Consider the following 14,260-nt stretch of genomic DNA (forward strand, 5'->3'; position numbering starts at 1 on the left):
AGAATCCCTTGTTTCTTCAACTAGAATAACTAGTAGCACCACCTCTCAGCTGTGACAATCGAGAAAATGTCTCTAGACATTGCCGAAAGTCTCCCCGAGGAGACTGTCCTAAGGGTGGGCAAAACTGTCCCGGATTGAGAACCTCTGCTATAAGAAGAGTCCCACATAGAGCTGCTTTGACTATCCTGTAAGGGTCCGTTTGACCCTATATTTTGTTTTAGAGAAAGCATGAGGCTTCAGTCAGTAGCCTCCCAGGTCGAGGCTCAGAGTGAGAACTGGTTTCCTCATCTGGGCAGGTGGGCAGGAGTGGCCTTGATGTGGGGTAGGCTGAGGGGTGAGGACTAAGGCAGCTCCAGAGGACGTGTAGGGTCGTGGTTAAAAACATATGTTTTGGAGACAAACCATGCTCTGTTCAAATCCTAATTCTTCGTCTACTTGTTGCACAACCTTAGGCACAGTATTCAACCTCCCTTATGCTCACTTCCTCCAACCGCTTCGTGTCATTCGCACATGCCTCGTGGAGTGGTTGTGGAGACGAAATAACATAGCTCGTGGTATTAAGTCCTCAGTAAAAGATAGCAATAACAACAACTATTATTTTCCTGAGAGGTGACAGGCAACTTAAACACCTCGTTGTACTAAGCCCCATCACCAAGGCTGTGTCCCTCGGTGCACAGTCCTCATGTGTCATGGACTGTCAGCATCACAGGGTTCCGGGAACTCGTTAAAAGTCCATATTCCTAACTCTGAACCTAGACCCTACTAAACTGGACTGTGTGAGGCTGGAGGCCGGAAACTGGGAATCTGCATTTTAAAACTCAGCATCAAGAGTGGTCTAACATCATTCTTCCCCATCTATTCCCACGTTAGCTCAATCCTTATATCTGGGTTTCTGCCTCGGTTTCCCTGTCTGGCACTTAGGTCCCAAGCTGAGATTGCTATGACCCTAATCTGTTTCTCAAGGTCTCATATTCCCTGCCTGGTTCCCGGTCTTCTCCAGAGAGTGAGACTCTAGTGTCTGTACAGCTGGGAGCTGGGTAGGGTCCTATCTGAAAAGACAGGTCACTTGGGACCAAGATATCACCACATACCAAATATCACCTAGCTTTGCTCTTTCCGGCTGAACATCCTTGGGCAAATGACCTTACTTCCTTAAGGTTCATTTTCTTCATTTATTAAGCAGAGGATGATAAAAAAAGGTTGTGAGGAGGATCCAATGAGATGATCACTGTGGTAGGTGAAAAAAATGGCCCTCCAAAGATGGCTGCAGCCTGGTCCCTGGACCCCATGACTGTGTGAACTCACTTGGCAAAGGAGCCTTTATAGATATGAGGGGAAGGATCTTCAGGTGGGGAGATTATGCTAGAACATCCAAGTGGGCTCAATGTTAATCACGGGTTCCTTGTGAGAGGGAGGCAAGAGAGTCAGAGTCAGAGAAGGAGAGGTGACGACAGAAGCAAGAGACAGAGTGCGCCATGCTAGAAGGGGCCACACGCGCGGCCACACTGTGGGAGGCCTCTAGAAGCTGGGAAAGGCCAGGAACGCATCCTCCCGTGAGCCAGCCCTTCAGAGACCTTCCTTTTAGTCCTGGTAAGTCCTTTTTCAGGCTTCTGACCTCCAGAAGATGAGAAATCCGTGTTTTAAGCCACGAAGTGTGTGGTCATTTGTTTTAGCAGCAATAGGAAACGAATGCAGGCCCAGCATTGAGCAGATTCTGGCCGGTAGTAAGCATTCTCACAATGCTGTTGTCTGTGTTCTTGCTCCTGCACTCTCTGGCAGGAGAGGGACCACTATCTTTGGTGACCCAAATCACAGTGCGGTGACGTCTCAGAGATCAGCCCTACCATCGTGTCAGTTCCCCAGCTCCTGTCCCACCAGAGCCCTGCTTCCTTCTCCAGCCATACCTCTGGGATCCCAGTCTTGCCACGGAGCCCACCTCCGTTATAGCTAAGTTTTAAAAATTGCAAACTTGAAGGCTTCACCATTCAGGTATCTAGAAAAGGCACTGGTCAGCATGCTTTGGAACCATCTGCTTTAATACACTTGTTTTGCAGAAGAGCAAGATAAAACAACGAAGGGAGAAATGACTTATCCAAAATCACCGAGCAAGTTGAGAGAGGAAATGGAGCTGGGTCCCTGCCTGCTAGGGAGCTTTCTCTCTGTCATGCTACACCCTCCGCTCTAGCTCTGGTTTGCCTCCAAGCGCTGGCTTTTTTTTTTTCTTTTTCTTTTTTTTCTTTTTCACTTACAGCCAGTCTAAAAAGGGCCCTCAGGATCGCCCACAATGCCCAGCTTAGCTTCTTGACAAACACCTTAATGGCACAGCGTTGCCTCTTGGCTGCCACCAGCTCCTGAGTGGGTGGTGAGTGCACTGGCGGGAACTCCCTGGCGCTCTGCTCCGTGTCCTTGGCCCATTCCCAGGAGGCCACCACAAGCCAGAGAATCACCATCCCCAAGGAGATGGCACATTTGGGGTTTGGGGCCAGCACGGGGATGTCCAAGTTTTCCCAATTCCGGGGAGGCCTCCTCCCGGGGCCAGCAGAGGGGGCCACGCTCTTATTCACTCTCCGAGGAGGGAGGAGGCTTCATCGTCCTCACCTCTTTGCAGGGCCTTCCTGCCAATCTGCCACAGCTTTCTGTCCCCTGGGGTTTGACGTACTGATGAGTCAAGAAAAGGGAAGAGGGAACACAAGACCGTGGTCAGGCCTTTTCAACTGTACCAGGCAGGTGGCTGAAGTAGATAACTCGTAAATAATCACACAAAGTATAGAATGTATAATAATTTTAGTTTGATGGGTTTGGGTGTGGAACCCATCTTCTGGTTCCTCGCTGCCAGTTTTAAATCCAGGCTCCTTCGTGTGGCACCCAAGCCTCCCAGTCCGACCCAATGCACCTTTCTAGCCTTATCTTCAGTCAAGAGAGTCTTACTGTTTGACTGCCCACCGCAGGGCTCCCTCTGGAGCTACTGATAACCTCTTTGTGTTGACAGCACTCATCCCACGGTTTCCTTCCTCTGTGCCTCTTTCCTTCCCTCTTACAGAATGCCTTCCCCTCATGGCTTCTCCATGACGAACTATTAAATACCCTTCCAAAGGCCACTTCATCTGGGAAGGCTATCCAGGGGTGGGTGGGCTTCCTCTGGGCTCCCAGTGGCATGCCATGCCCCCCTCATTCACATGACATTACACATCATGTTTCACATACCCATGGCCCCCACTGCATGCTGCAGCCCACGGCCTGGTGAGAGGGACAGACACAGAAAGACTCAATGTTTCATTGAGCGGGATGAAGAAGAAGGAGAAGGTGTCATGAACGTGTTTGACAGGAGACCCGGGCTGTGATGTCAGCGATGGCCTCCCTGAGGATGCGTGGCACGTCAGTGGCGACGTGTGTCTGAGCAGAAGGGGCCCAGAGAAGGCAGAGGAAGGAGCAGCCCGGGAGGAAGCACATCTTCCTGAATTCCTGAGATGGGAAGGGGCCTGCACATTAGCAAATGAGAAAGAAGGCCAGGGTGGCCAGACTTGAGAAGAAAGCGGGAGAGCCGGGAAGGACTCAGTCACATAGGCCATCGTCGGCTGGGTGGGTGCCGGACACGAGGGGGTTTGTAATACTATGATCTTCCATCGGTGTTTGAGATGTTCCCATAACAAGAATCAAAAGGAAGAAGTGGTGGTAGAGTAGGAATACTACTCTACCAACAAAGCCACTTTTAGCAAGGTGAGTGTGGGAGTAGCATGGTCAGATTTTTTTGTTTAAAAAGTTTTTTTTATTATTATTATTAAATATTTCTAGCACTCAGTAAGGCATAAAAATAAACAGGACTTGGATAATCGCCGACCAGCTTTGTTAAATCTTCGCTTTGGCCATATTTGCTTCAGATATAACTGACCCCTGTGTGGATTTATTTTTAAAAGGTCACTCTGGCTGCCATTTGAGGAAGGATTAGAGGCAGGCGAGAGAGGCAGAGCAGGTGGGAAATTTCTGAAGTCCAGATGAGAGAGAGTAGACGCTCAGACTACGAAGGAGGCAGTGGAGGTGGAGAGAAGTAGATGCACGGGAGATCCAGTCAGGAGGAAGAACTTCTGGGGCCTGGTCATTGATTGCAAGGTGAGGTGAGGAAAAGGTGGGGGGGGGCGGCGAGCAAGCCCCATCTCTCTGGCCCAGAGCTTTTGGGGCACAGAGAACAGTGTGCCCAGGAGCGTACGTGTGCTGTAGAATCAAGTTCTAAAATTATTATGGCCAACAAAAGTTGTTATAACAATGCCTGTTTTTTCTCTACCTGCTTTGTTACAACAGCCTGTCTGATCTTTGAGAAAATGTTGCCTTTTATATATAGGCTTTGCCATCTTCCTGTATGTCATTAAAGCCTAGTTCAAAGTTGCCTTTTAAAACAAAGGCATAGAAGGGAACACCTGGTTGGCTCAGTTGGTTAAGTCGCTGCCTTCGGCTCAGGTCATGATCCGAGGGTCCTGGGTAGAGTCCCACATAGGGCTCCTTGCTCAGTGGGGAGTCTGCTTCTCCCTCTGCCTCTGCCTGCCTCTCTGCCTGCTTGTGCTCTCTCTCTCTCTCTGTGACAAATAAATAAATAAACAAATATCTTAAAAACAAACAAACAAACAAATGATGGAGTAATGATGAAGGAAAACTAGCGGAGGATGTGAATGCAGTCAATCCTGAGGTCCAGAAAAACCAAAAGCTTTTTTCCAAAATCTCTTCGCTAGGGAGGGCTGGAGCTGGGACTCCCAATTTCTATCCACACACTATTTCCTAAAACAGGTATGCAGATCTAAGCTATGGGAGGAAAAACTCAAGCCTCTGGCCAGGAGCCAGCACCCAGCTGGCTCAGGAACAGGCCCCTGTCCCTCCATCTCTCAGCCCGGCTCTGAGCAGGTCACTTCTCTGCTCAGAAACCTTTAATGACTCCCCTCAGCCTCTGGACGAAAGCCAGCTTCACAATCTGCTCTCAGCCTCCCTGTCCAGCCTCTTCTCCTGCTCTCTTACTGGAAACAGCCAGTAACGTGATGCCTCTGGTTCATCAAGTTAGCTGCCGTTTCCTAAACATACCATGCGCTTTTATAGAGCCTTGGTTCCCGGTTTTCCTTCTGTCTGGACTGTCCCCTCACTGCTGACTGCCCTCCTCTTCCCTCAATGGTTCATCTTTAATACCAACCTTCTTCCTAAAACATTCTCTGAGAGCCTCATCTCTTCCCCATGCTATGTTCCCCAGCCCTCATTTATACCTCTAGCATGCATTCATCTGTTCTTCAAACAAAGGTGCTGACTTTTGTGTATGAAGCGTGATCGAGAGAAGTTGGTGGGGGCCCGGACAATAGAATCAATTAAAAAATATTTAGAATGTGCCAAGCACTGTTCTAGATACTCAGGAGACATTGGCTGCCATCTATTAAGAACCGGTTCCTCTCATTTTGAGTTCAAACTATACCGTATCATAAGGCTAGACATGTCCCAAGATCAGTCTCTTTAGTACAATTATAATTAACTTTTCTTTGCTCTGAAACTACCTGGTCTCAAGGACTGGAAAGGACAACCCTTTCCAGTGGAAAAGATGGGCTGAAAGGCTATTGCAGTACTCTAGAACAAGCACACAGACCGAGGACCAAAAAAATCTAGCTTCTAGGGTGCCTGGGTGGCTCAGTGTGTTAAAGCCTCTGCCTTCAGCTCAGGTCATGATCCCAGGGTCCTGGGATCGAGCCCCACATCAGGTTCCCTGCTCAGCAGGGAGCCTGCTTCCTTCTCTCTCTCTGCCTGCCTCTCTGCCTACTCGTGATCTCTGTCTGTCAAATAAATAAGTAAAAATCTTAAAAAAAAAAAAATCTAGCTTCTAGTCCTAGCCTTACTGTTTATTAGCTACATGTGGGTCCCTGGACAAGCTGTGGACAGGTCACATCCTTTCTCAGAGTCTCTGTTTGCACATCTATAAAATGATGACAGTATTTTCCCTGTCTCACTCATGGTGTTGTTGCCAGGACCAAGGGGGGCCACACACATGACGGCATCTGGAAAGTGCAAAGCACCTTTCAGATATGAGGCTGTTAAAGTCATAGGGAAAAAAACCACAGTAATAATAAGAGAAATGAATTAAAGTGCAGCAGACTAGGTTCAGATTAGGTAAAAGGGAGAACTTCCTGAGAACTTTTTTTCCCCCCAGACAAGAATGAAGCTATAATTGGAGGCCATGATCATATTGAAAGAAATTTATGGTTTGGGAATCTGTTTGTGCTTCTTAATAGGCCTGCCTCACTTGCTAAACTCACTGGGGCTCTAACTTTTCTTGACTATAGATGCAAACCAAAGAATGCTCTCTATCCACTCAGGGCAGTTCCCTCAAAACTGGTCTAGAGGGCAAGAGTCCATTATGCCTTGGGTCCCCCGTCATACTCCATTATTTGTGTGACCCATGTTGATCAGCTTGTCTCTGTCTGTACTGACCTTCCTCAGAATCAAACTGGAAAGTAGCAGGGCCAAAACACTATCTGTGGGACATTCTACTCAGCTAATAATAAAAGAAAGGGATGCTTTAAATAAACCGACACAGGAAGCCAATTAGGGAATCAGTGGGACCCCCTGATGTGCAAAATACAAAAGAAAGACTCAAGAATGCGAAGGAGAAAACAGATTGAATGAGCTGGGTTGTTTTTCTTTTTCTTTTCATTTTGTCTTTTGGTAATGATAGATCAGAGAAATAAAATTAAAAGCCAAAGATAGTGAAAATGCTTTCAACTGAGAAGTCAGGAGACCAGGGAGAAGTTTCAAGTCCTGAATCACCTACTATCAGATTTAGAGTCCATGGGCAACTCCCAGCAATTCAAGAAGTGTCTATTAGGTACTACCATGTGCTTATTTGGTGATCTCTAGGATCACGGCCACCTCTCAGTGCCTCTCTGTGGTATGTCACTACCACCAGATGATGACCTACTGAGCAGGTTTTCAAGGGTGAGATCGTGGGACCACTGCCAAAAAGAATAACCTCTGTTTCCAATGAAAGAAGGACAGATGGGCAATGAGTCCATCCCTAACAAGCATTTTAGAAGCACCCACCCTATCCATAAGCATCTATTTCAGATCCATGTAACTTTTTGGCACAAGGGACAAAGAGTAGGAGTCACCGAATGCTTATTGAGTAATTAATGATGAGCATTGGGGATTATGTTAGATCTAAAACCAGAAGATGTGTTCAGGCCCTGCCTAAGAACTGCCCAAATGATGTTTATGTATTAAAAAAAAAAAAAATTAAATGGCAAACTGGCTGGGGCTGCTTCAGAGTGTTAACCTGAAAAGAGAGGAATAAATAATTAGAGGAGTCAGGGAGTTTCCTGAAGAAGTGGGGCTTGGGCTGAAACTGTAAGGAAAGGTCACAGATGGATGAGTGGAGGTACTGACACAAACGTCATGTGACATGCAGAGAAATGTGGGTAGTTAGTTTGTCTTAGGATAAAGGAGAGACAAGCTTGTTTGCAGTAAGACTGTATACCGATGAGCAGTGGGAAACACAGCCTTCCAGAGAGGAGGTCGTGTGGGTTCAGACTCCAGAGGATTTAAAAAACAGAAAGAGGAGTTAAATATTATCTGCTGGCTGAAAAGCAACCATATTTCTGTAAGGTTTCAATCACGTGAGCTGCTAGTGTTCAACGAAGGGATAATTAGGAGCAAATTGTTGAGAGAAGCAGAGGAAATAATTCTTCTATCTTTTAGAAACTTTTGGGCAATATATTAGACATTGAAAATGGAGTCATCATGGAATTAAGGGTGGTTTTTTTTTTTTTTTTTTTTTTTTTTTTTAAATTTTTTATAAACATATATTTTTTATATACATATATTTTTATCCCCAGGTCTGTGAAGGGTGGTTTTTTTTTTATCGGGTCACTTAGAAATAGGAAACAATAGAAATATAGGGTCACTTCTTATAATGAAAGGAAACGAAGAGTTCAGGGGGCCCCAGGAGACCATGCTGGGACTTGTCTCATGTAAATTTTTTATAAGTGATCCAGAAGTAGAGCAAAGTGAAAATTTCAAGAACTGCAGGTCCTCTCAAACCTTTGAAGGAAGGGAAATGCTCTGCCGAAGGAGACAGAGCTAAAGGAGGGTACTGAGTGGGATGCAAAATAGCAGGTAAACGTCAACGTGAGGAAACGTAAGGTAAAGCACTCTGATAAAAATAATCCACATACGGGGTGTTGGGTTCCAGGCTATCAGTTTTGACACAGGAAAGGGATCGGAGAACTACTGCAGATTGTTTCCTAAAGGCAGTGTCCTAACGTGTGGGTCAGGAAGGCTGACAAAGGGATAGGCAGGAGCGGGAATGGAGCTGAAAACCAAAGAAGGAATCATCATCCCTTTGTGCCAGACTACAGAGTCCCACATCTGGGACAGTGGTCAGGTTTATATCTATTGAAAACTAGGGCCCAAGGATATCTAAAAAAAGGCAACTACCATGACCCAGAGGATGAATGTGGCTCTTCTATGGGTGGCTGGCTGGTCATAAGGGGGAAGCTCACGCATAAAAAGACAAAGGCTAAGAGAGGAGGAATAATCAAAACCTTTAAAGCTGATAAGGATAAGGCATGGGTATGCATAACCTTTCCTCCACATCCTGACATATTTAAGCAAATAGTCTCCTCCTGATGCTTGAAATATCACAGGAATAAAAGGGTTTCAGAGTTGAGGTCATCTAGCCCTATCTCTTTATATTTGAGATGGTAGAATTCAAGCCTAGAGAGGGCAAGGAAATGGTCCAAGGTCAAGAAGCCACCAGGGGCCAAGGTCAGATTAGAAACCAGGCCGCCTAAATCCCAGGCCAGGTCTTCTACCTCACCCTTTGCACTCAGGAATACTAAGGGAATCCGACTTTTTATAGGGTATAAACCTATGAAACACATTACTTTGAGATGTAATAAAGCTGAAAACACAAACAGGAGAGGGAAAGTTTCCACTAAAAGTCAATGAGCAATGATAGATCTTTGAAAGACAAATACCAACCGGGGCAAAAGAGACTTTTTACACACCCTAATTTTTTGGGATCGTGTACCCCTTTGACAATCTGAAGAAATCTCGGGATTCTCTTCTAGAAAAATACATTTGCATGCACAAACACAATCTAGCACAAAATTTCAGTCCCCCGAGTCCCATGCCCAGTTAAGAACCCCTGTTCTGGCACATTCTTCTGAACAGACTGCCTGCTGCAACAAATGGGCTCAATCTCACAGGATAACTGAGGCAATCACTCTAATTTTCCTTGGCAGAGAGCTACTGTCCTAACTTATTACTTAGCACATATTAGAACTGCAGACTTGCAGGTTGGAAGAGACCAGAAAAATTACCTAGTCCAACTGCCCCCCCCCCCAAACCCCTTCTCTGTGATATAGAATAGTGTCATGGTTAAATACATGGTGACTAGAGTCAGCCTGCCTAGGGTAGAATCCCAACATCATTGCTCCATAGCTGTGTGACCTTGGGCAAGTTACTGAAGCTCTCGAAGTTTGTATCCTCATCTCCAAAGGGGGATAATAATGACAACTATCTCATAAAGTAGTCATGAGATTGAAATTAGATTATTAATATAAATCACAGCACAGGCCTGGCTCATCAGTAAATACTAGTTGGCATTATTGTTATTATTATGCACGTATCCATCCAAGCCCCCACCCCCCCAACGAGCTTTTGCCTGCACATGTCCCCGATGAGCAGCTCACCGCCTCCTAAGCTGGTTGAGCAGCTCTGATTGTTACAAACTTCTTAATATTGAGCTGAAATTTGTCTTCTTGCAACCCCTACCCCCACCCCTGTTGACCCTAATTCTGCCCTGTGGGGCGACTCAGAGCAAGACTATCCTTCCTCCACGTGACAGCTCTTCAGATACGAAGACAGTGATCGAGTCCTTCCCCCGCCCTCCCGTCCCCCACCCCCCCATCCTCTCTTCTCCAGCTTGAACATCCTTGGTTTCTTCTCCCAGCCCACAACATACTGGCTGCGCTTACTATTTACTCCGAGGCGTTGTACGGTTTCCCTCACACATAGTCATGCAGGCCACACACCCCACCGCCACCACAACAATCCCGACCCTCCTGCTCCGCCCCCGCCCGCTGCCCCTGTCCGCGGTGCTGAAGCAGCTCCCAGCCCCGCGGCCCTTCCCGGCCCCTGCCCTGGGCAACCCCCGGCCGGGCCCCCAGGCGCAGACCCCCGCGCGCCACCCCCGCGCCCCCAGCGGCAGACGCGGCCCGCCCCGGCCCAGGCCCGGCCCCGGCGCCGCCCCCCGCCCTGCCCGGAGGCCCCGAGCCCGCCGCCCCGGCCCGGCGCGCCAGCCCCACCTGCCCGGCGAAGGGCGCCTCCGCCTCGGCCGCCCGCGCCGCCGCCGCCGCCGCCGCCGCCGCCCGCGCGGCGCCCGGGAGGCAGCAGAGCGCCGGCAGCAGCAGCAGCAGCCGCCCGGGGACCCGCCAGCGGCTCCAGCGCGGGGCCCGGCCCGGCGGCGGCAGCGGACCCGGCGCGGCGCGGCCGCCCCGGCTCCTCGGCATCCCCGCGGCGGGGCCCGGCCGCCCGGCTGCGATGGCGGCGGCGGCGGCGGCGGCGGCGGCGGCTCCGGCCGGGTCCTCCCGCTGCAGCCGCTGCGGAGCCGCCGAGTCACGGCGCCGCGGACACGCGCCCGGCCCGCCTGTCTTCGCCGCCGCCGCCGCCTCGGCCGCCAGCGCGCCCCCGCCTCCGCGCGCCCCGCCCCGGCGGGGGGCGGCCAGGGGCACCGGGGCAGCACCCGGGCGGGACCACGGGGGCGGCGGCTCTGGGCCAGCCCTAGGGCACTGGCTGGGGAGCTGTGCGGGGGAGGGGTCTCAGCGGCCGGTAGCACAGCTCCGAAGGGAGGGTCTGAAGGGGTGGAACCGGAGGCGGGGGTCTGGGGGCAGCCCTGAGGGAGGGGGAAGAGGCTAAATAAATAGTCGCAGAGGTAGACCGCGCTATGGCTCTGGGGGAGATATACTGGGTTCGGGATCCGAAGCCAAAAGACTAGCCCTGAGGGACGGAGTCTGAGGGGGTGGCCCTGGAGGAGGGGGGTATGGGAGACAGCACTGGGGGAAGGAACTGAGGAGACGCCCTGGGGTAACGGCGGGGGTGGGGCCGGTGGCCCTGGCGGAGAGGGTCTGAGAGGGGGGCCTTGGAGAAAGGAGGGCAGGGATGGTGGGACACTAAGGAATAGATTTGAGGAGTGTTTTGGGGGGAGCATCCCTGGGAGACATTAGGTAAAATTAAGGTGAAGCTCATTCTCTCACCGCCCCCCTTAGTTGGAGAGTGATCAACCAGTTGGGAAGATCATCTTTCATCCAAAACAACCCATATGTATCGAACACTTTCTATATATATGTAGGACTCTGGGCTACTTGGGACTTAAAAAGAAAAAAAAGAAAAAAAAAAAAAAAAGGAGGCTGATTCCCTGAAGTGTAGAGGTTTACAGCTGGGTGCGAAAACAGAAGTGCAAAGAAACACAGGGCAGCAAACACCAAGTGTCAAAAAGGATCCAGGCAGGTGCTCCAGGGGTCAGGACAGGCTTGATGGGGGACAGGATGAAGTCAGAACAGGTGTTATGAAGGGAGTGGGGGCTCTAACTAGGTCTTGAGGAAAGGCTGGATTTAAATAAGGGAAGGAGAATGGGGAGGGCATGGCAGGTAGGAAGATGAGGGGCACAGGATGTGGTTGGGGCTGTAGATCATTTCTCTGGAGCACAGGGATCCCATAGTAAAGTGCTGGGAGTGAAGGAAGCAGAAGACTGTCGGTTCCAGGATAATGAATTTGGGAAGGGAAATGGGGGTGGTGGTGGTTGAAAGCTCCTTTAAGCAGAATAGTACGTGGGAAATGGTGTTTTATGGTTACTTGGTACTTTGGAGGTGGGGAAAGAGAACAAGCTTAGGAATCAGACCTATGTTCATATATTGGCTCTCTTCCATTTTTACAGAATGCTGTTGATTTTAATGCATAAGGTTGTTCTTAAGATGATGTGCTTGGCACTTAAGAAATGTTCTGTATTAGTTCCCCTTCCAGTGTACAGAATGATGACCAGAGGAAACAGAAATTTGTTGAAGATGACTACAATAGTCTCAGTGTAAAGAAATAATGATGACAATAATAACAAACACTTATTAAATGCCTAGTATGTAACAAACATTGGGCTAAGCCCTTAACTGTGTTATATCTCATTTAATCCTCATAAATAAACCTATGAAACAGACACTATTAACACCCCCAATTTAGAATAAGGAAGTGGAGGCTCTGAATAAGTTTGCCAAATTTGCATGATTCACAAGTGGCAGAGTGGGAAGCAATATGACCTCAGAACACATTTTTCTAGGATAGGGTTGGGGGAAGAGATTTAAGAGACATTGGGCCAAAAAGAAGGAAAGGAGTTTGGAGTGATAACAAGTCCAGGAAGATGGACTGTAATGTCTTTACAGAAATGGAGGTATCATAAGGAGGAAGATGGCAAACAGTTTTAGGCTTGCCGAGGCCACGGCAATGATAAGATCCCTGAGATGGGCATAGGAATAAATTCAGAAGAGGGTGGAGAGTGGACGTTTTAGAAACCTTGAGATCAATGTGATAGTTGAAACTGAGAGACTGGAGTAGAAAAAGCAAAGCTGCAGGCCCTGCGTTGAGACATACATATTCAGTCTAAAGAGTGCTCCAAAGATTGTGCAGTCAGAATCATGGAGTCTATGGGAAAGGGGAGGAACATTTCAAGGAGACGAAGAACACTTGGCAGTATCAGGGAGATCACAGAGATTGAGGACTGTATACACACCATTGATTTCCTGCTCATAGTCTAGCAGGAAGATGGGGCAGAGCTAGTCACATGGATTCATGCTAAATTATGACAGAGATGGGAAGGAAGTGTTATGGAAATATTGAGGAAAGAGCAGCAAATTACCCAATGTTGGAAGCTTTGGGAAAGGGTGCATTCCAGGAGGAAATAGTACATTCAAGCCAGATATCAAGAATGGTGGACATGGGTGGCTGTAGGTAATTAATGATAAAGAAGGAAATTTTGGTATAAGTAAATGGATGCTTATAGAATATAACCTTAAGGCAGGTCCCTAGTAGAGAAGGTCTGGAGTCTATTGTGAAGCCAGCCCAAGAGGAGGTTTAGAGGCATCAGAGTAACACTGTAAGATGAACTCACCAGGGCACGGCTTTTCTTTTCCCTTTTTTCATGGAAAAGGCACAGGTCTGAGAGTCAGATACCTGGATTCAGTATTGGCTGTCGCTAATTTGTAGTGCACCCTTGGGAGAGTCATTTCATATCCTTGAGCCTCAGTTTCCTCATTTGTAAAGTAAAACTAATGACCCTTCCCTCTCTGCTTCATTAGAAGGACCACACAAATGGTTGGGATTCACTTTGTAAACTACATAGTCAACTGAGCAGATGTTGGGAGAAACTTAAATATTGATCATCTTACCAGGACTCGTTATGCCAGTACGAGAGCTGGCTGTAGGGAAACTAGAACCCTTCTCCCTTTACCTCTTCTCTTAACTTCTCTACTCAACAAATATTAATTAAGTATCTTTTGGGTACTAACTGGGCGTGGATACAAAGATTAGGTTATAGTTGTCTCCTTTAGAAAGATAGTCAGCTGAGGAGATGGACACATATAGATAGCAAGAAGATAGCACAACATGTGCAATAAAAGAAAAGTTTTAGGAAAGTAGAGAGGAGAGAACAACTAATTGTTTAGAGGTGGGCCTTGAATGACCAGCAGGAATTTGCTGTGTAGAGTGCAAAAGGAACTGTATATCCAAAGACACAGAAAAAGACAAGTGCCACGCTGAGGAGTTTGGACTTCATGTTCAAGGCCAGCAATTCTCAGAGAGTGGCTGAGACCCTTTCAGGGGGTCTGTGAGATCATAACTATTTTCCCAACAATACTAAGCATTGTTTGTCTCTTTAACTCTCCTTCCCACCTGAGGGCGCTGTGTGGTTTTTTTTGAGGCTTCACAACAGATTACAGAAGTAGACATGAGAATATAACTGTCTTCTATTAAGTCAGACAGTAAACAGGTTGTCAAAAATGTCAAGCAGGGATGCCTGCGTGCCTCAGTCCGTTGAGCTTCCAAATTTTGATTTCAGCTCAGGTCATGACCTCAGGGTCCTGAGATCGAGTCCCGCATGATGCTTGGCACAGAGGCTGTTTGTCTCTCTTCCTCTGCTCCTTCCCCCACTTGCTCGCTCTCTCTTAAAAAAAATGTAAAGCAATACCAGTCTTTTCAC

General features: G+C 48.2%; 1 protein-coding gene across 1 annotated transcript in view; it reads right to left on the bottom strand.

Annotated features, from left to right (window-relative positions):
• Window positions 1-10,544, bottom strand: part of MMP24 (matrix metallopeptidase 24) — a 40,930-nt gene extending 30,386 nt beyond the window's left edge. The window contains exon 1 of the mRNA XM_059133416.1: window positions 10,326-10,544. Coding sequence (XP_058989399.1) covers window positions 10,326-10,529 — 204 coding nt within the window. The 5' untranslated portion in view covers window positions 10,530-10,544. The remainder of the gene's footprint in view (window positions 1-10,325) is intronic.
• Window positions 10,545-14,260: the final 3,716 nt, after the last annotated feature.

This window comes from Mustela lutreola, chromosome 9 (genome assembly GCF_030435805.1).
Source record: "Mustela lutreola isolate mMusLut2 chromosome 9, mMusLut2.pri, whole genome shotgun sequence".
In the NCBI taxonomy this organism is placed as follows: Eukaryota; Metazoa; Chordata; class Mammalia; order Carnivora; family Mustelidae; genus Mustela; species Mustela lutreola.